The sequence below is a fragment of the Melopsittacus undulatus genome, chromosome 1 (genome assembly GCF_012275295.1).
Source record: "Melopsittacus undulatus isolate bMelUnd1 chromosome 1, bMelUnd1.mat.Z, whole genome shotgun sequence".
Lineage (NCBI taxonomy): Eukaryota > Metazoa > Chordata > Aves > Psittaciformes > Psittaculidae > Melopsittacus > Melopsittacus undulatus.
In genome coordinates this window covers 141275655-141300476 of record NC_047527.1, presented here as the reverse complement: position 1 = coordinate 141300476, position 24822 = coordinate 141275655, and the positions used below count along the sequence as shown (strand labels likewise).

The 24822-nt window shown below is 39.8% G+C and overlaps 1 protein-coding gene across 2 annotated transcripts in view; it reads right to left on the bottom strand.

Annotated features, from left to right (window-relative positions):
- Nucleotides 1-24822, bottom strand: part of IGF2BP3 (insulin like growth factor 2 mRNA binding protein 3) — a 115047-nt gene that overhangs the window by 28262 nt on the left and 61963 nt on the right. For both annotated transcript variants that reach the window (XM_034063376.1, XM_034063380.1), the window contains 7 exons: nt 15944-15995; nt 15793-15856; nt 7685-7969; nt 5434-5568; nt 4759-4881; nt 2192-2327; nt 225-356 (listed from right to left, as the gene is read on the bottom strand). In XM_034063376.1, the coding sequence (XP_033919267.1) occupies nt 225-356; nt 2192-2327; nt 4759-4881; nt 5434-5568; nt 7685-7969; nt 15793-15856; nt 15944-15995 (927 nt within the window). The remainder of the gene's footprint in view (nt 1-224; nt 357-2191; nt 2328-4758; nt 4882-5433; nt 5569-7684; nt 7970-15792; nt 15857-15943; nt 15996-24822) is intronic.

Genomic DNA, 24822 nt, shown 5'->3' with positions numbered 1-24822 from the left:
CACTGAGCATTTCACTAAATGACCAACGAGTGCCTCTTCCCAATAGCAGCCACAGGAAATATTTCCTATGTACAAGCAGGAAGACCAACAACATTTAGAAAACTCACAACACAATTCCCAGATCTCTGGGGCAAAAATACAGCAAACTGAATAGTTTTGAACAGCAGCATTGTACGGATTAGTATCACCATCCACTAACCATCAAAAGTCAGAGATTCCCTTACCCCAAATGGTGGATATGAAGCAGCAGCAGCAGCAGAGGCAACACTCACTGCAGGAGGTGGTATTCCTGAAGAAGAAGGTGGGAACAGACCCAAGGCATTCAGATTTAATCCAGGAATTAAATGTGCTTGAAGCTGCAAAGGCAAAAGAGTTGTTTAAGATTTACAATCCTGGTTACTAATTTAATCAGGATTGTGGTTGGCACAGGCTATTAACCTCTTAAGAGATGTCAGTATGTTATTTAGAAAGAAGAAAGAAATTCATTTCCATTACCCCAAGGACTCTGCTTCAAACCCTGACACATGCACAGACCAGTAACTTTAAAAACACATAGTGGGAAAAGCAGCTGGGAATCACTTGATACAGTTTATCCAGTGAAAAACATTACAAACTTTACAGCAAGAAAATCTGGCAATAGTGGTATTTGCTTCCAGAGTGAACAAGATTATTAGATAAATAAGATAGTAATTTTGGCTTTATACTAAAAAAGACAGTCTGTAGAAACAGAAAGCCCATGCACACGTTCTGACTTCTCATACACTTGGGTGTATATGCCGCAGTAAAACCCCATTCTCCCTCCTATATATTTTTCCTCCCATGTCTTGCAAGAGATGAAGAGAGATAACCCCAACATTTACTGCAAAAGCATCAAGTATAAAGTTTATGTCTGTTGCTTGACCACACCTGAGAGAAGTGGCAGCATCATGCAGTAGGAAGCATTTGTGGTCCACGATACAAAATCTGTCAGTACCCCTTTCCACTTTTCCAGATTATTGTCCAATAAAATGACTATGATTCAGAAATACCTCAGCTAGAGACTGACACCATCTCAAGCCATCAGCATGAGCAAATCATGAGACACCAAAATATCCCCAAATTTCACCAGTTGAAAACCTACCCTAATAATCCCTACAAACTGAATTTTAACTCCATCCAGTAACAGAGGTAGCTTTCTGCTTACCACACCTTTGCCAAACAGAAGCTCACCTTGTGTTCCTGCTCACAATATGAAGCAAAAATATACCACTATAAAATACTTGTATTCTCGTGTGTAGTTTCTGTCCTGCAATGTGCTTATAAGATGAGAGGGAAGGAAAAGAAGCAAGGAGAATGTTCTCTGCAGCCAGCAGGAAAACCATGAAGAATGGCCATTTCTAGAAAATCAGAGATCACTGCAAACTGAAAACAGTGTTTCCAGTCTGAGTCTAGACCATAAGATGTGGACACACAAAAAGCTCCTCATGGCTTATCAAAAAATCTCAATCATTTCTCAATATGCATTAGTAACACTTTGGCAAACTAACAAGGTGTGGGTTTTTTATTATATAACCACCAATCATCTTTGAGTAACTAAATGCCTTTATCATCTATATCAAGAAAAACTTGAATAAAGCCTTCTTAAGTTACTTTTTCAAGAGCTGGAGATACCTTTCTTTATGCTGTTGTGCTTTGAAAATGAAGACACTGGGTGAAGACACAACATATGCAAATTAGAACACATAAACCACAACAGTGCATAAAACCACATTCCTTTTGGCTTTTGCAACAAGAAGTGAAATGCTCATTCATTTCCTCAATCTAAATTAATTTCTCAGTTCCCTTACTCAAAACAAATTAGAAAAAGCCTTCATTAACATTCATACATAAATAATAAAAACCCTCACCCAAGTGCCAGCAATTAATGCAAGATGCAACAGAGAGAGGCTGCAACAGAGAAGTTCTGTTGTGATACTAGGAAAGACTTTTCACCATGAGAGCAATGAGACAGGACACAGGCTGCCCAGAGAGACTATGGGCATTCTACCCATGGAGACGTTCAAGAGGGGACAAGTCCCTACATAGCCTCATTTAACTTTGAAGCAGGCCCTATACTGAGCAACTGACTGCTGGGCCAGGTGACCTCTCGAGGCCTCTCACACCTTTCCATGGCTCTAGCTCCAGAAAGGGCCCATGCCACAAGACAACTCACATTCATAGCAGCAATATCATTTTCATAGGACTCCCTGATTTTCTTCATAATTTCTTCCTCAGCCTTGGCACAAGTTTCAATACTGCCTTTAACTGTAATGGTCCTTTCCGGATTATAGAGTGTCAAGTCCTGCAATCTGCAAATGAAACAGAAGTACAGGTAATTAGCAAACAGCAGAGAGTAATCCAGGTTTATCATCTGAGGGTGGTGACCTCCAAGCATGTCATGTTTGCTCTCCAAAGAGCACAGTACCAATTCATAACAGGCCTCAGACAGTTCTCAGAGAATCTGGAGAAACTCTGTCCCCACAGCAAATGCAACAAAAAACACCACATTGAGGTTTGCCATCAGATGCTTGATATGTGCTTAGGTGCAACACAAGATGGAAACCATCACACTCTGCAAGAACATGAGCTACAGAGCAGTGCAGCACCCCTCAGCTTCGCTCTCCACACCAACCCTGCCAACAAAGGCAGGGCTTCAGACAGTTTTAGACATCCCAGAAATACACAGGAAACTTTCTTTTCTTGAGAAAAACTGTGAATCCCTGAAGGAAGGAGGGGGAAAAAAGCCCAACCCTCAGTGAAACTGCAGGAGAGCCTCCAAATCCTCCTAAGGGGAAAACCAAAAGCTGTGTGCAAGTTAACATTTGCTGCAAAACACTAGTGACTCCTCAGGGAAAGTGAAAGGGTCACCACAGTAAACTAGTTCTTTATTCAAACACTGGCCTACTATGGCAAAGTGGAAGAAACCGTCTGGGAAGCCATGGCATATCCATGTACTGAGGAAATGTGAGTTGAACGGGTGAGGACAAGAAGAAGAAAGGATAAAAGAAAGAAAACAGAGCAAAATGCAGGCAGAGCAGGGAGGCCCATGGCAGGAAGGAGAAAGAAAGAAGCATGCAAGGCTTGCTTTCTTGCACAGCAGGCAGCGTGGCAACCTGAGCATCTTAGTCAAGCAGCAGCAAGCATGAAATGCATCCACAAGGCAATCCTTAAGTTTCCACTGTGTGAGCACTGAGTTACTGCCTCAGGAAAGAAAGTGGTGGAAAACACCCCAAAGAAGAGAGGAAACACTTTCCCAAACCAGCTGCCTTTAACTTTATGAACAAGCTTACCAAAAAGCCTAAATGAAGAGATCAGGAGAAAGACTAATTAGACAAAACAGAATAAATGGGCACATATGCTCTCTTTTACACAGCAGTCAAACCAGGCAACTTAATGGGGCAATTCCAGGCATAGCATAAGTATAATCTTGATGCCATGATTTTAATGCAAATAAATCATTAACTTGCTAAATTAAAAATACTCCAAGTGTTTCTAGACAGTGTTATTTGTGTCATCATCAGTAAAGACAAGTGGGTTTCATGGAAGGAAGACCATTATCCCATTTATCCTGTACATTTCTCCCTCCCCCCCCCCCCCTTTTAAGAAAGGACATGAACAGTCTGTGTACTGTCTACAAACAAAATGTTTGTGCCAACACATTTAAGAAAGCATGCTGGTCTTACAAAACCTATTATTGAAACACTTATTTGGGTTCTTTTTCTCCAATTGATTCACTTTTCATCTGACTAATTCCATTATCATTTACATATCTTCAGAAATGTCTCAGCTTCTTCCACCCAGTTCAATTCCCTCTCTTTAAGGAACCTCATTCACTCTTAGCTTCCTTGCCTTCAAGACTCTTTCTGCAGTACACCTTTAGTCTCCTGCATGTACTCACAACGTCTTCCTAGATCTTCATCTGTCTTCCAAATTTTCTCTTTCCTACAGTTTATAAGCCTTATTCTCATCCTTTCTTGCTAAAACCTAAGTCCATGGTGGGTTCAGATGCTTGAAAGTTCACACCAGAGTACTCATTATTCAGAACAGGAGGTTCTCTGAAGACACTGCACCACAGTAAAACTACTATTAACAGCCAAGCTTCTACAGAGATGTTGATTTAATCAGTGAGGTGCAGATTTCCAGTGAAGGTGAAAACTCTTGTTTAATCTCAGCTAAATCTGAACAAGTCTCAGTTACCTTCACAAGCTTGGAGACCAAAAGCTGTTACTTTGAAGCTTACTAGTCAACCTATCCCCGTTTGGCTGCTAGTGGCCAAGAGGGACAGAACTGCTACTAAAATTACTCTCTGCAGTATTCATTTACTTTATTTCCTTCCCCTCGTCCAAAAATTTAATCTGTACCAGGAACTAAAACATCACTAGTTTCATTTTCACACATAGCTCAGAACTCATCCAGACTTATAGTTTCAAACACTCATCATTACATATGGTATAATATGTTAAAAACAACTGACACTTAAAATAGTCTAACACAGGCTCTACATAGCCTATGTTATTTTTAGGCTTGCTCTTGACTTAGTTTACAATGAAGACACACTGTTTACATTAAACGTAACTGAGCTTAAGTAACAGTTTAATCCACATTATAAAAAGGCCTCAGAAAGGCTGTTATCTCAGCCTTCAAAACATACATTTCTATAAGAACCCTGTACCTGAACGTATCAGAGCAGCATCGCTATCTGAGACATCTCACCAAAAGATTATGCCACCAAAAACTTACGGAGATATCGTGATTTTAGTATCTGTGTCCTGTTCAATTTTCTTCAGGTTTCTTCCTTCTTTGCCAATCAGTCTGCCAACAAAGTTGTTATGTGCCAATATCTTCAAGGGAATTTCTTCTGTACTGTAATGGAGGTTACATCCAGTGAGATTTTTGGAGACCAAGTTTTTCTGCATGTTATGGATAAATTTCATAGAATTGTCTACGACTCCCATCTACTTACACATGTTTATACTAAATGCAGAACGAGTCCAAGTGCAATGCACATTTCAGCACTATGATCTACAGCTTCATACCTGCTAAAGCTCAGACTGAAGTAGCAAGAGCTGTTGGGAAGGAAGAAATATATCTTAAAGCTTTCAGTGAGCACTCACAACTTGTTATACTGACTCTGATTAAAAGCTATTAGTTGCTCAAGAAACTTCAGTATTTGCTCTAGTTCACCTTAAAATCACAGCCAGGCTATGGCTGAAAACATTGATGTATTCTGGGACTAATTAAACAAGTAGACTGTCCTAAAGAAGAAAAGTCTTGGTTCCTTTCTTTACCTACTCAAATGTGGATAACAGCAACAAAAATTCACTTGTTAATGGTTTTTAAAGACTACTTCTTTAAATAGAGTCAACAAGAATTCAGAATTTTTAATGCTTCCACCATGAAATGCCTTTTACTCACAATTTAGTATCTTGAGCTTCCTTTTGCATGATCTCCATAATAATTTTACAAGCCGTTGAGCAGCCTTCAGGAGTTGAGTGGATGGTAATTGGTTTCTCAGCAGCACCTGCATTCTCTTTACGATGAATATCAATTCTAGAAAGAAAAGCACTAACTATAACCATGTACTATACATTAAGCCTTGCATATTTTCAACTCTCATAAAGCTAATTAATTTTGAGCTAACACTGACGACATGTAAGTGGCTTAATTCTGTAAAGTATACAACCAAAACCTCTCAAATGCTTTTTGTGTGTGTGTATGTTATAAAGAGCCTGTCCTACCCTGATTTTACCAGCTAAACCCCATCTTTGTGGATACTGGGATCTGTTTTTCTCATCAAACTCCCCTCAAGTTGTTCAGGGGAGCTGTTAGACAATCTACTGTAAACCAGTGAAGACAAAATTTCATCAAGCTTTCCCAATACTCCTCCAGCCCTGTCACTGAGTGTGCAGCTACAGGACAGTCAGGCTTTGTTCCACCTTGTCTTTTCTAATGACCACAGCAGCAGTTTCCTAGCATTTCTCTGCTAGCAAGTAGCATTGTAGAGCTTGCATTCATCCTCAAGATTACTTTCCTATGCTTTAAACTGAAAGTTTGTCCTGACATTACCTTTTACTAACTCCACTTTAAAACTACAAGCTTCAGTGTACATTATCATTTATGTATCTCTAGGAATTTTGCAATAACTAATTAGGATCACATCAAGATAATGCCTTGGATATTATTTGTCCTCTGCCAATAACTTGGGTCACATACTCTTCCTACTTCTGCTTTTTGCTTCCTCCCCTCTCCCCCAAATAAATAGCTGTTTCCAAACTGAAACAGCCATGCTGTTTTTCAATAAACCCTTTTATTTTTTTTCCAGTTCTTTTTGATATTGAAAATTTACTTTGGTTTACAATGCAGCATTTTCTAAGAAGCCTATGGCAATCCTTGGTGCAACTGAAATTAGATGACATTTCTTTTTTATCCCCAAACCAATGAAAACATCATTCTTGAAGTCAGAAAACCGTAAAGTTTGCAGTCTGCAATTATTGCCTCTCAATCCAGCCTTCTTGTAAGAGATAAAAACTTTCCTTATGCTGGTCTTTCAGGATTTTTATAGTCCAGGAATTAGATGGTTTAGATCTCACCTAAAAAATTAGTTACCCATAGGCAAACTACAGCCAAGTCTTGTCAGGACACCACAAAGCTCTTAAACCTGTGTTATTAAACACAGCAAATAGTCTCCTGGGTTACAACACACTAATGAGAGGTTGGGAGTAGCATCATGATGATAATCCTGGAGTTGGGGGCAGAAGGGGGGGAGCCTGCTTGCTGGGAGGGTGGGAGTGTAATTAGAGAGGACTCCCTTATCCTCATTAACTGCTCTCAAAACTGTAGCCACTCCACCCTCATACACCTCATTTCTAGGTCCTGCCTGTTGTAACTAGAGCCAGAGGCTCATACAGGGTGTACTGCTGAAGACAGCATCTTTCATTCTCTGCTTGTAGGGGTACCCTAGAAGTATTCTTTGAATATGGTCCCCACCTCCCACTAAGCCCTTCCTTGTGGGTAGGGATTTAACATGCACTGAAAATCTCCTCCAGCATCTCTAGATCCTAGTGCTCTAAGCTTCTTAGGTCACTTGGCAGCTTGCTTTTTGCCTCCCATACATTTTCTTACTCTGTGTTTTGACGTGGTCTGCAGCTTGATAGCACCAAGTGTATTCACCAGAAGTACATGCAGATGAGGTATAAGGGGCAGTGAGAGGAGATAAAGAGGTTATCCCCCCCAACTAAAACATGTATAAGACCTCAGAATGCCCTAAATTAAACTAAAGATAGAACACTTAAAAGACTTGGATGCATCACCACACTGACTGTATGTCCCACAGACCAACATATTACAGCTCTTTCACTTCCACTTTTTGAGCAAGAATCTTATTAGTACATCTGTAAGCAAACTCCCTGGCCTCAAGCACCATCCTATTAGCACTGCCTAATTTCATGGTTTTTAAAAAAAGGAAGAAACAAGTCAGATAGGATGTGAGCATAAGTTAAGGACAGAAGCCAGTCCTTAAATAAACCTTGCCAGAGATTTTCTATCCACTGCTATTTTAATTTGTTCTCTGACCACACAGGTTATGAAGTTTTACAAGTTTCCCTTTACATGGAAGATGAGGACACAGTCTTAAATCTTACAATTACAGTTCTGTGAAATTACTTACTTGGACTGAGTCTGTTTTGTAATGTTCCTGATTGTCGCTCCTTCTTTCCCGATAATGGCTCCTACAAACTGCGTGGGAACCAGCATCCGCAGAGGAACGTCTGACTGTGGTTTCTGCCTTGTGGTTGCACTGGGTGACCCTTGCCTCGGAGGACCCCGCTGTCCAAATCCACGTCTTCCTTGGGGATGCTGTTGCGGGGGTTGCTGGGCTGCCATTTCATCAGGGATGTATGCAACTTTCAAGGAATAGTTTTCAAGCTGAAACCCGTTCAGTTTTTCTATTGCTCTGTTTATTTACAAAGGGGAGGAGAGGAAAAAAAAATAAGCCACAATCACACGCAGGGTCTTATAAGTGATAAGTCATTCAGATAGAGACTTCTGCTCTAAATCACATGACAAAGCTAAGAACTGGCTCCAAGATTAAAAGTTATATCTAAAATTCTTCAGTGAAGATTTTGATTAAAAAAAAAAAAGAAAAAAAAGTAGTGTAAGTCACCATATTAAGGACTGCAAGTTAGTTCTTGCTCTCTCTGGGCTTCTGTGCACTTAAAAGCTTTAGCTGGTGCAACCCTATCAGCAAAACCTCACAGGAGACAGAGCTTATACACTCAAAAGCATTCTTTTGCCCGATTTAATTTAAACCAGTTTCCCAAATAGAATTAAATCTGCACCAGAGGGAAAACTTTTGAGCTGCTATCACAGCACCTTCATTAGGGTTTTTGCCAGCATAGCTATTTGGCGGGAGCTTTTGCAATAACTGACGTAGCTATGACAGGACAAGAAAAAAAAAGATATGAAAACCACCTCCTGCTTCATTCTCAGCAGCAAAGAAAGTGCTCAGAGCTCTTCAATGGCATTTGAGATGCCATTTAGCAAACTATGACAGCACCTTGCAACTTAGCAGCTAGTCATGTTGTAAGCAGGTTTGATAGTTAATCAGGAAATTAAAGCCAACATGCCCAATTAAACTCTCCACAAATGCAAAGGTGTTAGAAGGCATTTAAATGGTGTTTCAAGTTATCTTGTGATTTTAGGCAATGCAGAGCCCTCATAAATATCACAGAGAGCTACTGCCCAAATGCACACCATGGTCTGTCACACTGAAGAGCTATCTGGTCTCTCAGCATTCCCTTTGCCCGACCCTCTTTCTGACCAAGGCGGGGTTAAGTCTGAAAGTCAAGCTGACCTGCTGGTCATCTCCTCTTGTCTGAAGGAGCACAACTTTAAACTTAAAATTTCTGGAAGGTAGAAGACTCTACTCACAAAGTAGAGTCTATGATTAAAGAGCCAGGAAACAGCAGGAATAACTGAGCTACATGTAGCACACTGGTAAGCTAGTGGTATAAAATTAAGAAGTTTGCACAAGAAAGGCATTTCAAGTTCCATTGTAGAAGGCATTATTATTCAGATTATTAGTGATACATCAATATCATCAAAACACACATTGATTTGGGGTAGTTTATAAATGCTAGGCTTAATCTTGGACCAAAGATTACTGATAGTAATGTTAAAGATGTTAAATAGATGTTAAACAAAATCTAAATTAAAAACAGGAGTGAGAGGGAGGAGGTTTCCATCTTTCATTAAGAACCTATCAACATTTTCATTACAAAGCTCCAATAACCATATGCTCTGCAGCAAGGCCTCTGAAATTCAGGAACTTAACTCAGTACCTCGTTGGGGGGACACACATTTGCAGGTGGTTACTGTCAGTTTAGCAAACATGGCCCTCATCAACACTTTTACTCCTACCTCTACTGCAGAGATAAAGGATCACACTAGCCAATCACTTCAATTTTCAAGGGTAGCCAGTGACAAGTATTATTCATCTCCCAAGTGTCCCATCTGGCAGTCTGGGTCTCAAGCAGCTGTCAAAGCCAAGCAGCAGCTTTACAGGTAAGAAGTAGTATATGGTACAAGATAGCACATCCCTCAACTCCCAGGGGTTGGACCAGTGTTCTCTAAATATTCCAGTCGGAGAGTAAAAAGCTTATGAGAAAACAAGCAATTTGTGTATTTGAAGCGGTGTTTAATAAGGACTAATAATAAATAAGGCCCAAGGCAACACCAATGGACAATAAGGAAAGCAAAATATTGAATACCTGATCACTGCTCATTAAATACTTCTGTTCACCAAATGAGACACAGGCCCTTTGGGAACAGGGCAAGAGTGTAATTGCTCCCATAACAGAAAAATGTCTTACAGCATATGGCAAAAGAGAGCTGGATTAAAATTTGCTGAGGCTATTTCAGAGCTGACATTTTCTAACTTTTACTCCATGGACTTTGAAGAGCATTTTATTTTACAGAAAGTAATGCTTACAAAACAGCAATGGCAGTGAGCAGCCAGACTTGTGAAACTTGTGTTCTTATGGGTTTGTCTCTCAAGTGTTAGTTTCTGCAGAGATTTCTAATGCTTGAAAGGCATTTCGCTGAAGATTCTCTCCACGGATATCCTTATCTTGGAAAGGGCTCTGGAGCCTTTTTATGCAGCCTGAACATACTAAGTTCTTGTGGTTGCAAATAACTGAGACCTCTATTTCTGGGTTGAGTTTTACTGAAATCAGCCAAAAAGCTGAACTGCTGCCAAGGAAGGAAATGGCACCACCAGACAATGCAGTTGCACAAGCCCTGTTTCTTTTGGAACCAAACCTCAAGATGTTGGAAAGATGAGCACCAACAGTTTTGTGAACATGCTGGTAGGCTCTGGCTTGACATCCATCCCAACTCATTCCCTTCCATGCATTCATTTGACAAGTTCAGACATTGCTTCTTTCCCAAAATGCTTCAGTCTCCTCCGACTTAAAAATGTCTTAGATCAGAATCCCAGCACTAACACAAAACCTTATATTAAATCAGTGCACAAGATTTCTCACTCTTCCTTAAAAGTGATAGGGGAAGATAAGGCTTTTTGTTTGCAACCAACCTATGTACCGATCACAGTTTCACACCACATATAGGAACAGCTGGCACAGGTGTATAGATACATAGATACATACACCATACCTTTCCTGGAAAAAGGTTGGAATTGTTCTATTTAAGAACAATTTAGGAATTGCTAAGCTGTTCTATATGATTATAAGTACCCTAAATTCAAAGCCAACTGAGAATTTTGCCGTTGTGGAAAATCAATTATTTCAGCAAGGAAAAATCCCTGGCCACCAAAGCCGTATGATAACAGAAAAATAACAGTATGAGATGGACTGGTTTAGGGAAAGTGTTTGAAGGCAAATCTGCTTTAGAGTTCACTGCTCTAGTTAGATACTAGAGATACTACAGTATAGTACTATCACTTGTCTAGGTATTTCTAGAGGAAACTAACAATTCACCCTCTGAGCCAGAGTTCTCCATGTCTTATAGGCTGAACCTAAGAGGAAAGCAAATGACTGGTTCCACACAGCACTAGTGGTACCGGTTTCAGTCAAAGCTATCATCACTCTTCCAATCCACCAAATACATGTTAAATCCAGCTCCTTTTGTGAAGCATATACTCGGCATTGGCACGCCACAGCAACACCACCTCTGCCTTTCTGCAAACCTCTCTGCCTTCCCAAACAGGGCTGGAGTCTCCCTCCATGGTCACGAGTTGGTAAGGGCTGTGCAGGTTACCCCTGTCAGAGGGCACTATTGGTACCTACTGAAACAACCCACAAACCATCTTTTACACTAGGGCTAAAAACCTCAGTCACTTAATGAGGTCAAAGATGGAGAAACTAAAAATCCAAATTCAACAAGGACTGCAGCAGCTACTGCCTATGCTCTGCTAAAATGTATAGTAGTCTGGTTTATGTTCACATGATGCCTGCTTAGAAGAGGATCACTACATAAAAATTAAGCCTTTAAACAAGTATTTTCGAAATCAGTCACCCCATCAAAGTGACATCTCACTAACGTCCTCTCCCAGCTCCCTGTGAGAGGATGTTTGCCCAGCCTTCCCCTTTGGATGCTAGTGGAGGTTAAACATCTTAGATAAATGAATATAGTAAAAGCACCAAGTCTTGTGCTGGAAATCATTCATCCATTGATAGTGTAATGACACTAAGCACTAGATGGAGAACATATTTCACTCCCACATGCAGCTTGTACATACACCACCTTTCTTTTTTCCTCCCTGAACAGATACATTTGCATACTGAGAAGACAGATATACACAGTAATTTTTCTTTGGCATAGTAACGTTTCTGTACATTAAATAAAAACATTCATTAATATTAAAATAATGAAATTAAAGTTTCATTACTATTTCTGAAAATAAAAAAAAATAGCTTATAACCATACACCACTGAATTTTCAGTACTATCGTTCCTATGGCAACATTAGCCCTGACCCACAATGGTATGTGAAAGTATTAGTTGCATGAACTCTTATTCATCACGGATACATGTTGTGTGCACACAGCTTTGTGTTTCATTGAAAGGGTGGGGGGAAAGGAATACTTTCTTTTTGCAAGTATTTTAATTACAAGGTGACCACTAGTGTGTTAACACTCAAAGTAATGCACATACCCTGAGCTCCTTATGTTCGTTTAAAATACACCACTAGTTATGAGATACAACCAACACACACACCTTGTTCCTGAGCTAAAAAACAAAAACCAAACACACAGACCCATACTAAGCCAATATACACCCAGTCCATGTATATGTGATGCCAGCCTTGCATAAACTTTCCCTTCCAAAATCTTGGGTGGGGCTAAATCCTGTAGCAAGCACTACACCTACACAATGAACATTCTGGGGAGGGAAAGAGAAGGTGGTGTAACTTCTGAACACAACAGCTATAACTGAGGTGGCAGCATGTCACAAGGACAGCATCAGCACATCCTGTTGGTTGCAGTTAGGGATCAATATTGGGAAAAGTGGGGGTGCGCTTTGGCAAGCAGGTCCCGAGTTTCCTCAGTAGCTACACATAGCTGCTTGTGTGTTCAAACCAAACCATGGGCTCCAGGCTCAGCTGCTTCTCCTCTGAACTTTTCTCTTCCAAATATTCCATAACTCACCATGACATTCAGTAATTGCATATGCCATACCAAGATGCACATGCTTTGTAAGGCCCTCTCCATCTTCTGGGAAGGACAGCAGCAGACATAGTTTCTGAGTTGGAACAACTCCCTCATCCTCCCAGGTGCCTCCAGGAGAGAACAGGAGGAATGGGATCACTGCACTGGCTGGCGGACCCAGCCTTCTTCTCACTGTGCATAGTCCCAGAGAGCAAAGGATGGTTTTCCCAGGCCTGTGCATGGCTCTGTGCTTGCTGTACCTCTCTCCACAAACCTACCAGCCATGCTGGCTCCCCTCCTCGGCCTCAAAAGAAGCAGCACCCTGCTTTTTCTGCCAAAACAACCTCATGCCTGTGCAGCTAGAAAAGAGAGGCAACACTGTGACAGGTCAATGTCACTGACCTTCATTCTAGCTACAAGCCAATAATTGTCTTAGATTTTGGGTGCTACATGCTCCGTCCAAGACATGCTTCTCAAAAGGACTGCAGCATTCTTTGCCAGTTTCAGTTTCCAAGTTGATTTTGAATGCAGCCCTGTACTCAATATGCAGCAACTGCAGTTCCAGCCTAGAGATAAAAGCACACCTCTGCCACAACAATTAGACTTGCAAGACAGCTCACTTTCCCAGCTGGGTGGAACCTAAAGTTCTGTTCAAAAGTAACATCCTCCAAGCAATGCATACCACACTTGTTTAGAACTGCTTATCAAAACTATCTCCAGATTGTGCTTAAACACCTTCACCACACAGCACTGCTGGTACACCAACAGGCACAGCAATGCCATACAGTCTATTCAGCAGGAAAGTAGCCAAAACTTTGCCTGTTTCATCAGCCAGCACTAACTGTGAGGTATGTGTCACAGAAAGTGCACAAAAGACATAATTATAACTGGGAACCCACTGTGTGTGATAGCACAGACACCTTCATGACACAGTGGCTTGCTCCAAAAGTCACGGCTAAAAGCATCAGTTACCCTAAACAGCTAAATTTCAAAATGCAAAGCTTGTTATCAGCTGTTGATTCTCAACAATTCTAAACAGCTTTTGACATAGTCAGCTCTTGCTACTCTTTGCACTGCATAGGGTAATCAACACTGCCTTTTATCAGCTATAAGCTATTGCATACCAGTCCCCTTCCACGGCCACTGCTGTATGCCACAGCCAGTTCCACAAAGGAAAGCTAGGTCATGGCTGGAAAAGCCATTCACGTGAAACACCCACCACAGTCACTATGGAAATACACACGTGCACAGGTCCTGTAGTGACGCTCCATTGCAATTCCTCTTTTTTTCCTAGAAAAACCTCTATTCTGCCACTTTTTTACTTAGGGGTTTCTAAATGGTTGCAAGGCTGCATCCTGAACCCAGACAATCTGTACAGAAAATGGTCTCGTCCCCTTAGAAAACTGTGTCCATATCAAACCATTCACAATAGCAAATCAAGGCTCCTCAACTTGCCCTACCTGTTCCAAGGCAAACAAACTCTATGTCATCATTCAGCCTGTATCACTTCAGGTCCTCCTCCAACAATTCATGCTGGATGCTAATTCACCTGCTTCAGATTAAAGATGTTTTCAGTTATTGTCACAAAATTCTGCTTTGTGTGAGAAATCACATCTCAGACACTTCTGCAAAAATCTTAGCTTATCTCAGCATTTCCTCAGGATTGACCTTAATAATTAACAAGTAGAGTTTGAAGATAAACTGTACAATGTTGGTTTTGACTTTAGAAGGGACTGCACAAGTCCAGGAACCCACACCACAGATGACAGACAGCTCAAAAATACACATCATGCTTCTTTCCATAGTATTTTAGGTACTTCCTTCTTACACTTTCAAAGAAGGAACTGGCACATGGAGCATTAATTTTTAACACTGCCACCACAGGTTTCTTTAGACCTAAAAATTCAACATTTGTAATTACTGAACAACAGAATTAAAACCAAAAGAACCTGAAGAACCTGTTGAATGATTCTGGTTTTGAAAAAAGTTAAATGGTGAATTCAGACCAAGATTGCTTCCTTCAGCTCTAGTGTACACAGGAGACACCACTGACACAAGTTTCCCATCACATTTGTTTAGAATACTCTAACAAGTAACCTAACACTTTGAAAGATTAAATACATGTGTTGCATCCAAGTTACACAGAAGTCATAATTACTTAATTATATGTACAAATATAATTTCATTTGTAATTTTAAATTAATGTATACCATAAGTATACTCTGCATCTTAACTGCTGATCTCAGTTAACCACAAGGTGGCAGAAACTTCAAAGATAAAAAGATCATTATAGGCTCCTCGGTGGGCTTGGTTTTCTTTAATATGCTACAACTAGAAAAATGGGGAAGAAATGTTTGTGTCACCAGATTTAAAACTAAGGAGCACACAAGTCCTTTTTCTACCTGTGGTGGAAAATAAAAATTAAACCTATAGCATAACATATAACATGGAGGTTTGAAGGAAAGTGATATGCAGCCACTAATAAAGCATGATGGTTTTCAATTTTAATATCTAGATTGAAAGTTATTGATTACTAAAGATATAAGCAAGCATAAAATATGTGGCCCAAAGTTAAAAAACCCAAATAAATTATTTTAGGTTTCAGATTATGAACTTTTTTGTGTTTGGAAACAGCACTAAATTTTCTAATTAAAAAAAAATATTTCTTAAGGGAATATTGTAGCAAAATAGCAAACAAATAGGGGAAGAATACAGCTGCTAACCAGATATACACAGAACAACAAAGTAAAAGAGCATCACAAAGCTTTTTAAAACATAGCTAAGAATCATCAAGCAATAACTCCCATCATCTGTCATTGGCAAATCACTAACTTTCTGCCCTTTCCCATCAAACATTTTTACCCAAATTTTCACTTGTCAAAGTTATTATTTTTAATCAAAGTGTAGGAAAAGTTAATAATAAAATATAACAACTAAGGATAAAGCACACAAGGGCTGGCAAGGGGAAGACTAAGAGACTGTCTTCAAAGTTAATGCTTACATGATCATTTTATCAATCACAAATGAGAAGGGAAGTTGTATATAAAATCACAACAGATGAATCACAAAATGCAAGTCAGACAACAGTAACAAATACATTAAAAACTTACTGTCTAGCCTGGTCCTTATTGCCATATGTTACATTTACAACTGCAGTCTCCGTGTCAGTGTTCACTAGAGAGAAAAATGCAACAAAAAGAGGTTCAGTGTATGCTCACTTCCCACTCCAAATTTAAAAGCAGTTTGAGAGTAGAGCCATACCTTGCTCACAGTTCTCCACTGTTCCATACTGAGCTAACAAACTGTCCAGCACCTATGAAGAGGTAGAAGAAATGACAGGTTTCAATTTCAGAACAGATTAACAAACAACAGCCTATAAAACTAGTAAAATATGTAATAATCTTATTAGAATATAAAGCATTAAAGGCATCTACTCCAATAAGGAAGAAATGTCAACTACTTTGGGAAGAACAAGCACATGTTGCTTTTTTTCTTCCTCACATCAGACAATCTGCATGTAAAACCTCATGAATGTGAAAATATAGAATGTAATTCCAAGAAGTCACATGGCACTGCAAGTCACAAACTGAAAATAAACTTCCAAGTCACCTATCCTCACAGTGGGCTAAAGTAGAGGCAGGAAGAATCAGAGAAGAGCAAATCTGGAGTAAAACCTTTCCATGCATCCCAAGCACATATGTGTAACTTTGCTGCTGTTTGGATTTGTCTTTTTTTTCCCTGCCCAGTATAAAAATGTCATTCTCTTACTAAGAGGCAGTTTGTCTATATAGAGAAGTTAACCAGAATAACCGGTACATAAAGAGCTGTTCTGTGATTATTTTAACAGTTTTCCCAAAGACCTATTCCAGAGAAACCACTTGCACAACAGTCTTTTCATCGTTATTAGAAAGAAGCAATTTGTCCTTTGGCAAAAAGGTAGAGAGGAAGGGGTAGAACCATATGATATAGGACAAAAGAAATCCAAATAAAGTGATTTGGCATATGTTGGTTTATTCTAGTCAAATAGAGGATGAAGGGGCAAGAGACAATGAGACTTTTAGGAAAACCCAACTGCCAGAATATTACAGTAAAAACAATACCCACAGTTGTATCTTCCTAAATTCCCACTGTATATAATTTATTTTCTTCCTGGTAAGAAGTAATGTGACAGTGGCAGTAGCTTGCACAGAACACAAGTACATCATTGTGGTTTACTGCATCCTAAATGTTTCGTCTCAAGAATTAAAATGATGCTGGAAAAGTTCACTATTTACACCAAGAAGTGAAAAAGTAAACGTGCAATATCTTCTGTGACCAACGTGTCATTCTTCACTTTGGTCAGTCTCTTAGGACAAAATGTCAGTACAAAATGGAAGAACCCCTTTTGGGAAAGGAACAAAACAGGGAAGCAGGGATAGAAAGAAAGCAGTAGGCATAAAAACACATCTGTGAATCTTCTCACTGCAGTACAACCCCATTTGGTATAACCAACAACTGTGTGTGTACAAAACCCCAGTCCCTAAAAATGTAAAATTCAGAGTCTACATCCTCATGAGATTAAGAATTCAAAATTATAATTTATTACTGCACCATACACTTTTACTACAATATAAAAGACATTTTTAAGATAGATTGCAGTTTATATGCCCAAACTTAATGACAACTTCCACCAGTATAATTTCCAATCTTTACCACCTACTAAAATGGAAATTGCACAGATATTTCAAAGGTAACGTTTCAAACCAGGTATTTAAAAGACAAAGCACTTCACTACTACTTCCAACTGCAGAATTTCCATATCTTTCTTGTACAGGGTCTAATAAGTTTTGTTGGCAACTGTTTTGTTTTCACAGACAAGTTGTTAATTGTCCTCTCCTTCTACAAATAAAGATTAGCCTGCTCAGAGTTTGCCTTTTCAATCCCCTAAAAACTAAATTTTTCTGCCATAGCCCAGGTCTGAAAATTTGAAACTATCTAAAGTAAAAATTGCCCTGAAATCTCCTAAATATTCCCAAAGCAGGGATGCTCCGGGGGATTCAAGTAAATTAAAAGGCTGTGGAAGAGCCTTTCAAGACAATTGAATGTTGGCACAGACTAGTAGGAGAGTTGTAAGGTCTTGCAGGGTCTGCAGCCGTACTTCCAACACAAGCCAGGAGAGTCACTGCATGCAATTAGAGGAAAGCCTTCTTCCATAGACAGCTTAAGTGGTAATTGTGCCTCCACTGAAACCAGCGGGTGAGCAGAATCTCAGGTGGGGGTCAGGGTTCTAAAACACAAAAAGCAAAGTAAGTTCCTGGCTTAGAGCTCATTCTGAGATGTTTACTTGAAATAAGATACTAAAGAGTTCATTAGTCTGATAAAGTAATTTCTTTGTCCCTACAGTATTTCAACACCCTAACACAGCAGATCGTACTACAATGTGAGCTACAGTGTTTAGTTAGTTTAGACAAATTTTTGTTACTTTCCAACCGTGCAGATCACCAGCTCATGCCACTCTACCCTAAAGAGGCACAATAGTTGTTCAGTATCACAGAATTCCATTGCCATCCTTAATCATACAGGAAAAGACCAAAACTGGAATGCCAGAGTTACCACAAAACTCTGCTACATAATTATTTACTAATATTTTGTAAGCTATTTCCATATCAAATTTATATTCTAAGCTAAGCACACCTTTGCATTAAGACATACATGTTATTGTCATGAGCTTCAAGAAACTAAATGCTTTAAAGCTAAAGCCATTAAAGTTTTTAAAGATACTATCTTTTCTCAAAAAACTACTACTTTCAGCATGTTTCTGATCAGTCATCAGAAACCTCTCAATCAACTAGTCTTGCATCTGCTCCAAGAAGCCCAAGAGCCAAGAAGGTCCTTTGCTGTTAATACCAAAGAATAGCTCAGAATGGCACACAGAACATCCCACCCATCTTCACCAGTTTTCCACTCACTCTACTCCTTACCCCTCTTCTGAGCCACATCAGTCAGAGACACTGTACATATGGGCTTTAATCCAAGTGATTTGAGTTCCCATATTCTTAAAAGAGTTGCTTTACTGAACAGATTTATGAGAAGTTTCTGTAAACATTTGGAGTATTCTTTAACCAAAATGAGAAAAAATCCTCTTAGGTTAAAGACACTTGTTCTCCACAGCACTGTTCTTACTGGAGGCTTGTATTTTCATCACTATCATTCTTAAGCAGCAAGGTTTCAAGCGTGATCAATCACACAATTAGCCTTTTAACCAGGCTGTATTTAAAACATACTAGTAAAGTTTCAGCAGCAGTTGGGATATATGCATGTGCGGAGCAAGCTTCATGGGTGAGAACACTTTCAAGTGACCCAGCTGATTCAGCTGGGAGAAGTCATTACAACTGTCTTAGAAGCCAGACCCTCTATTGTAACTTACTTTCAAAACACACTACTGAACTCCTGCATGTGTTTCTTGCTTCACTTGTATTTACTGCAATAGCCAGTTTCTATTCACATCCTTAGTTTTTTCCTATTTCTCTTCACACTCTCTTTCCCTTCTCCCCATTTTTTTCCTCTCTAGCCCAAAGCCTCTAGCTCTGCTGCAAAACAAACATGTTTTGTTTAAGCTGCTCTTCCGTAACACTCTTCATGTACAGCCTTGTTGGGCAATCAGAACAAAATTCAAAGCCAAGTTGGTGGTGCAGCAGCAATTCTGATGAGCAGCTGAAAAGAAAAGTTTATTTGTACAAATATTTAATCTAAGCTGGAAAAAAAAAGTCTTTCCTTTTCTTGAGCTCTCCTTCTAGCAGTTGTCTAAATTGGGTCTCCTGCTCTTGTTATAGCACAGATGTCTCTCTCACAAAAAGCTGCAGTCTTATACTGTGGACTTTCATTCATCAAGCTCTAAAAGCCAATTCTGACTTCATTATAAACAGCATTACCCTACACCAAGCCCCACAAATTGAGGCTGCTTTACAAGGAAAAAAGAAACAAGGAAACGTTACTCTTCAGTAGAGCCAAGAGCTCAAAGCACACATTAAAATATCCCAATTCTCATACAGATTTCACAGGTTTAGAAGTAACACCTTTGAACAAAGCAGAGCAGTTGCTTTCTGCACTTTCAGAACAGACTATTTCATACACATCATCTTATGGTGCTGTAGGATTTCTGCCCTACGCCATAAGCAAATTAGTCTCAAGACATCTGGTCCATAAGCACAGTTTTCCATATTGTTTCTCTCTCACACATGCACTTAGCGATGGGAGCTTCGCAGTAGTGCTGTAGAACCTGAAGTTATTTTCTCTACTCATGTAGAGCAAATCCACTAGACCATCACCCTTGTTTCCATGACTCCTGCCACATTGATTAGGAGTTAAAATTAGACAACACAACAGAAATCACAAATAGCAGAGGCAAAGAGACAGGAGGATTAGGATAAATCAGTAGAACATCACGTGGAATTTTTTGGCTGCAAAGACCTTGAGCATCCTGGGTAATTTAACAAAAAGGGGTGGAGGGGGAGTGAGGCAACAATATGAGGAAAGAAGAAGTTATTAGTTCAAGTGGCTTTTTGATTTGAAAGAGGAAAGATGGGTTAAGAGAAAACAAAAGAGACAAGTAAGGAAAGGAGGGGACATCACTCCAGATAACAAGCCTGGCTGAAACCATTAATATGATCTACACAGTTCAAGTACTCTGTTGCTATAATTAAGTCCACAAGCAAAAGACAATATTCAATTATTTATATTAATATATATGACTGGCCTGGTGTGACACCCAGTGTGCAGTGCAGCACAAGCAGAGCTGCCATTTTGCAACTTCCATGTGTGAAACAGGACCTCCAAAGCCACCACTATTCTTGCAGCCCCACCAGCTGCCAGCAATTGATGATACCAAAAAGGGTCTTTGAAGCACCTTCAGTTTGGCCTAATCTTTTCATTGGTAGAAAGCCCATCCCCAACAATGGGCCCAGCTAGCATGGTTGTACAAAAAATTCAACATGACAAAGGCCCTAATAAATGCCCAAGGAAGCAGTTATTTTTGGACAATGCAATGGGATAACGCTGCATCACCTGTGTAGAGATCAGGTGAGCCTGGCCCCAGGTCACCCAGCACACCTCCCAGGCTGGGCAGCCTGTCTGGACCACTGCCACCAGTCAGAACTCAGACATGGCAACTTCACCCATTTTCACCAAAAAAGGTCAGAACATGCTGGTGCCTTGTAAAGGCAGAGCAGCATGGACATGGAGCACCCAAATCACCACATGGTCTGCCAGGACACAGTTATTCCTCCAAAACCTTGTGAAGAATAGGCAAAGCCACTTTGCGATGGCTCAATACACTGCAGCATATGGTGATGGTGTTTTTCATCTTGTAGGCCCTCCAATACCCAGTTTACTGTCTCACGAAACCATGACCATAGTCTGGAAGAATCAGAAAAATAAGTCTGGAAGCTGCTGAAGTCATTGTTTGCACACACCAGAAAGGCAGCGCCTGAAAACAATAACTCTGGCTTATTTACCACATCCCATACAAACCCTGGAGTGAATTCTTCTCCTGGGAACTTACAGTTACATCCAAATGTTCAAAACTATTAATAAGTTTACCCTATAATACAATTCTGTTTAGGTGGCATTACCAGGGTTTTAAGAATGTAAATCTGAACCACAGAGAACAAAGACAAAATTGACAAAGGAACTACTAATTGAGTGACCAATTTGGACACCAAGGGCTTGATTTTCCACAGCACTCAGCACGTCTGTGTGTTCAAAGAGCATCTTCAAAGTCACTTCTGGTAGCAAGAACACAGCACTTCTGCAAGAGGGACCTGAGGCTCATCACGAGACAAACCAAAGTCAAGGCACACTCTAAGTAACCGATAGCAACTTCTGCTTTAACAGTGTGCTCAGCACCAGAGACCAAGAGATGCAGAATTCAGTTTGCCATGGCAGCATTCAATTCCTCTAGTCAAAGGAGTTTGTCTTCCTGAAAGTCCTCAACTTGATGCACAATTAAGGAAGTGTGCCATGAGTAACAGGAGCACAACTCTTACCGACAAGTAATCTCCACTCCACTGTTACTTGACAGCAGAGCCATCCTCCTGCCTGAGCCAGCATCCCTCCTACAGTGCCAAGAACAAACACTAGGTCCCTATTTACCTTGTTCTCATCATGGAACATCTGAAACACTCAAAAAATAAGTCGATTATTTGCACTAAAGAAGAGATAACTTGGACTGTTTCAACTCCAGTGTTTCAAGTTAAGCAAAAGTTATAAAGCAAATGATGATAGGTCTCAGTTAGAACATCCCATGCAACCATAACTACAACTATTTTAAGTAACTCCACATACCACATGTGTTCAAAGGTATTTCCAGATAATACTGCTGGACCATTTATATACATATTTATATATTTTATATTTATATGTATATAATTACACACACCACATATATAGAATAAAAAGGTAAGGGAAAAAGAGGACTAAATGCTTTAAAACCATATTAGTATTCAAGAAAAACATTTAAAAGGTTTTGCCTTAAATCTGCTAAATCAAAGAAATCACATAAAGTATAATTAGCATAATTTACAGAAGGAAGAAGGTTAGCTTCTAAAGAAAACAGTTTAGAGGAATCCAATAAGTGTAAGCAACATGGTAAACCACTACAGATGAAGATCAGCATCAGGACTTTCTTTCCTTCAAGCAGAAATTCATACAATGGAAGATGAAAAAAGTCACTGACAGTATTCTAATGAAGCTCTGAAATTAGAAGAAATAGCAAAAGAAAAAGAAATTTTTGGGTTACAAAGTTAGCCCAGGTACTCAATACAGCAAGCAAAAAGCTCTTGTCTGCTTTCGTGTTACCACATTACACCCTAAACAGGAAAGAATCTCTTCAGTGTGTGATTGGGAGGAAAGATTAATGCACATTACACTGAGGAAGTATGGGATGAAAAAAAAAAAAAAATCTTCATATCAAGGCTGACAAATAGCATTAAGTGATCTCTAAGGTTAAAAAAATAAAAAGGAAAAAGTATTTGAAATGTTTAGGAAAAGGGGGGGAAAAAAAACCCAAAAAAACAACAAACCACTCATTAGGTGCATGGGTGGCCTCCTTCACAAAGAGATTAAAGGGAGCAGGATAATTCAGTTTGGAAAGGATCGAAAGGGAATATGATACAGGTATTATGAAATAACGAATCATGTAGAGATGGCCAAATTGGCAGCTTCGATTCACCCTTCATCTAAATTAAATGAAAACAAGTTTGAAAACACAGAAATAAGTATTTATGCAACACTATCTGAATGTAATTAAGCACTGCAAAATATCTCCTACAATACTGCATTAATCTCCCCTCTCACCATGCTAAAGGTGTAGCTCCAAGAGCAGTTTCAGATAATGTCTGAGTTTAAGAATCAGGTTAGCACTAATGTAAGCACTCCTGGTGCAGTACCCATCCTGATTTCCACAGAACTAAAAAGCACTGTCATGCAGATGGGCCCTTAAAGGCAGCAACTGCTGTTTAATGCAGCTGATCCCTGTTCCCAGGATCTCCTTGTGGGCACTGATGGGGCCCCCTTCCTCCTCCTTGGGCAGACGGGCTACCAGAACATTTCTGCGGCTCGGCGTGAGGGAAGGATCACATGCCGGGCTGGCAGATGGGTGTTGTGAAACGTAGTAGGAAGCAGCAGCAACACTTAGCTCGTGTTCATCTGCCTCCTCTCGCATTGAGGCAGCCAGTTTAAGTGGAAACACTCTCCACTGCTTCCACAATCCCATTTGTAGTTTGCCAAAGGGAAGTTAAAAAAAAAGAGCAAGCCATAAAATCATTACTATCCAGTGAGCATCCATTGCCCAACTTTGATTAAATGATAGACTACACAAAAGCAAGGGAGCCAGCAAAGTTTTAAAGAATGTTTGGAAAATACAGAGGGATGAAGAATGGATTTTCTGCTTCACTCACAACACTGTATTAAAATGTAACTGGTGTTTTATTGGCAGTTTTGACACCTTCCTATGGAGGCATCCAGCCCTGGTCTCCATCAGGAAGACTGCTGCTCAGCCACACGGTGCAAGCTGCAATGTCCTGCTCGGTGACATGAAAACCAGAAAGGAAACAGTTACTTTTTTCCTCTCCCCCTTGATCTCTCAGTCTTCCCAACTTTGCTAGCTCTATATCATTACCAGAAATGTCTTCTTTTCAATTGAAAGGTTTGTCAGGGAGAATTGTATTTCTCCTCTACACTTTACTCTTGTCTCTGTGTATGTGTGCACATGTGTGTGCAAATGACACTTTCAAAACCTGTTTTCTGTAGTTAATAAAGTCTTGAAGCCGCTTCATTACTGCTCTACGAGGCTGGTGCTCATCCGATATTTTTAGTTTCAGCATAATAATAGATCCTTCATTTTAAAAAATGCCTTCTGTAAAGTTGGAAACCTGCAACTGTAATGGAAATCTGTCAGACTAAAAATCAATTTTTGAATCATCTTTTAGAACAGGTCAATAATTACAAGTTCCAAGAAATTTCTCAACAAGAGCACAGGGATAGTTCCATGAAGAAGCCACACACATGAAAAATTTTCCTTCTAGTACAGGTATGCTAGTGCATTGTAGAAACAGAGCCAAGTCAGTGCTTGATACCACTTGGTTCCCAGGGAAAATTTTCCTGGGACAATTGTCCCATATTCTAACATTAAGCATTTCCACTAGATCTGCTTGTAACTATTGAAAAAGTATAGAAGGAATCATAGAGGAAAATCCTGTAAAGTGGATTTGGTTCATAGATTAATACAGATAAAAATAAAGTATATTAGTACTGAGATGGAGATCACATCTGAGACTCTTCCTCTATTGTGTGCAAGACACAAGATGACAAGCTTTCAGGAAGAAGATAAGTCCTTAACAACCACTTCATGAATATCTTCGATCTCATCATAACCAGGAAAAAACTATAAAAAGCTTGAATCATTTTACTCGAGTTATATTCATAGGATTTCCCTTCCCCCTTTTTAAATTGGTCATCTACCAATTTAAAAGCCAAGATGCCTTGGCTTCCCAGCAGCCCTACTGAGGGACAGCACTGCTGTGGACCAGACATGTAAGGGAAGGTTTGTCCTCTAAACAGCTAGTCTCTGAGCCTACTGAAGGGAAGGAATTGTTATCTGCATT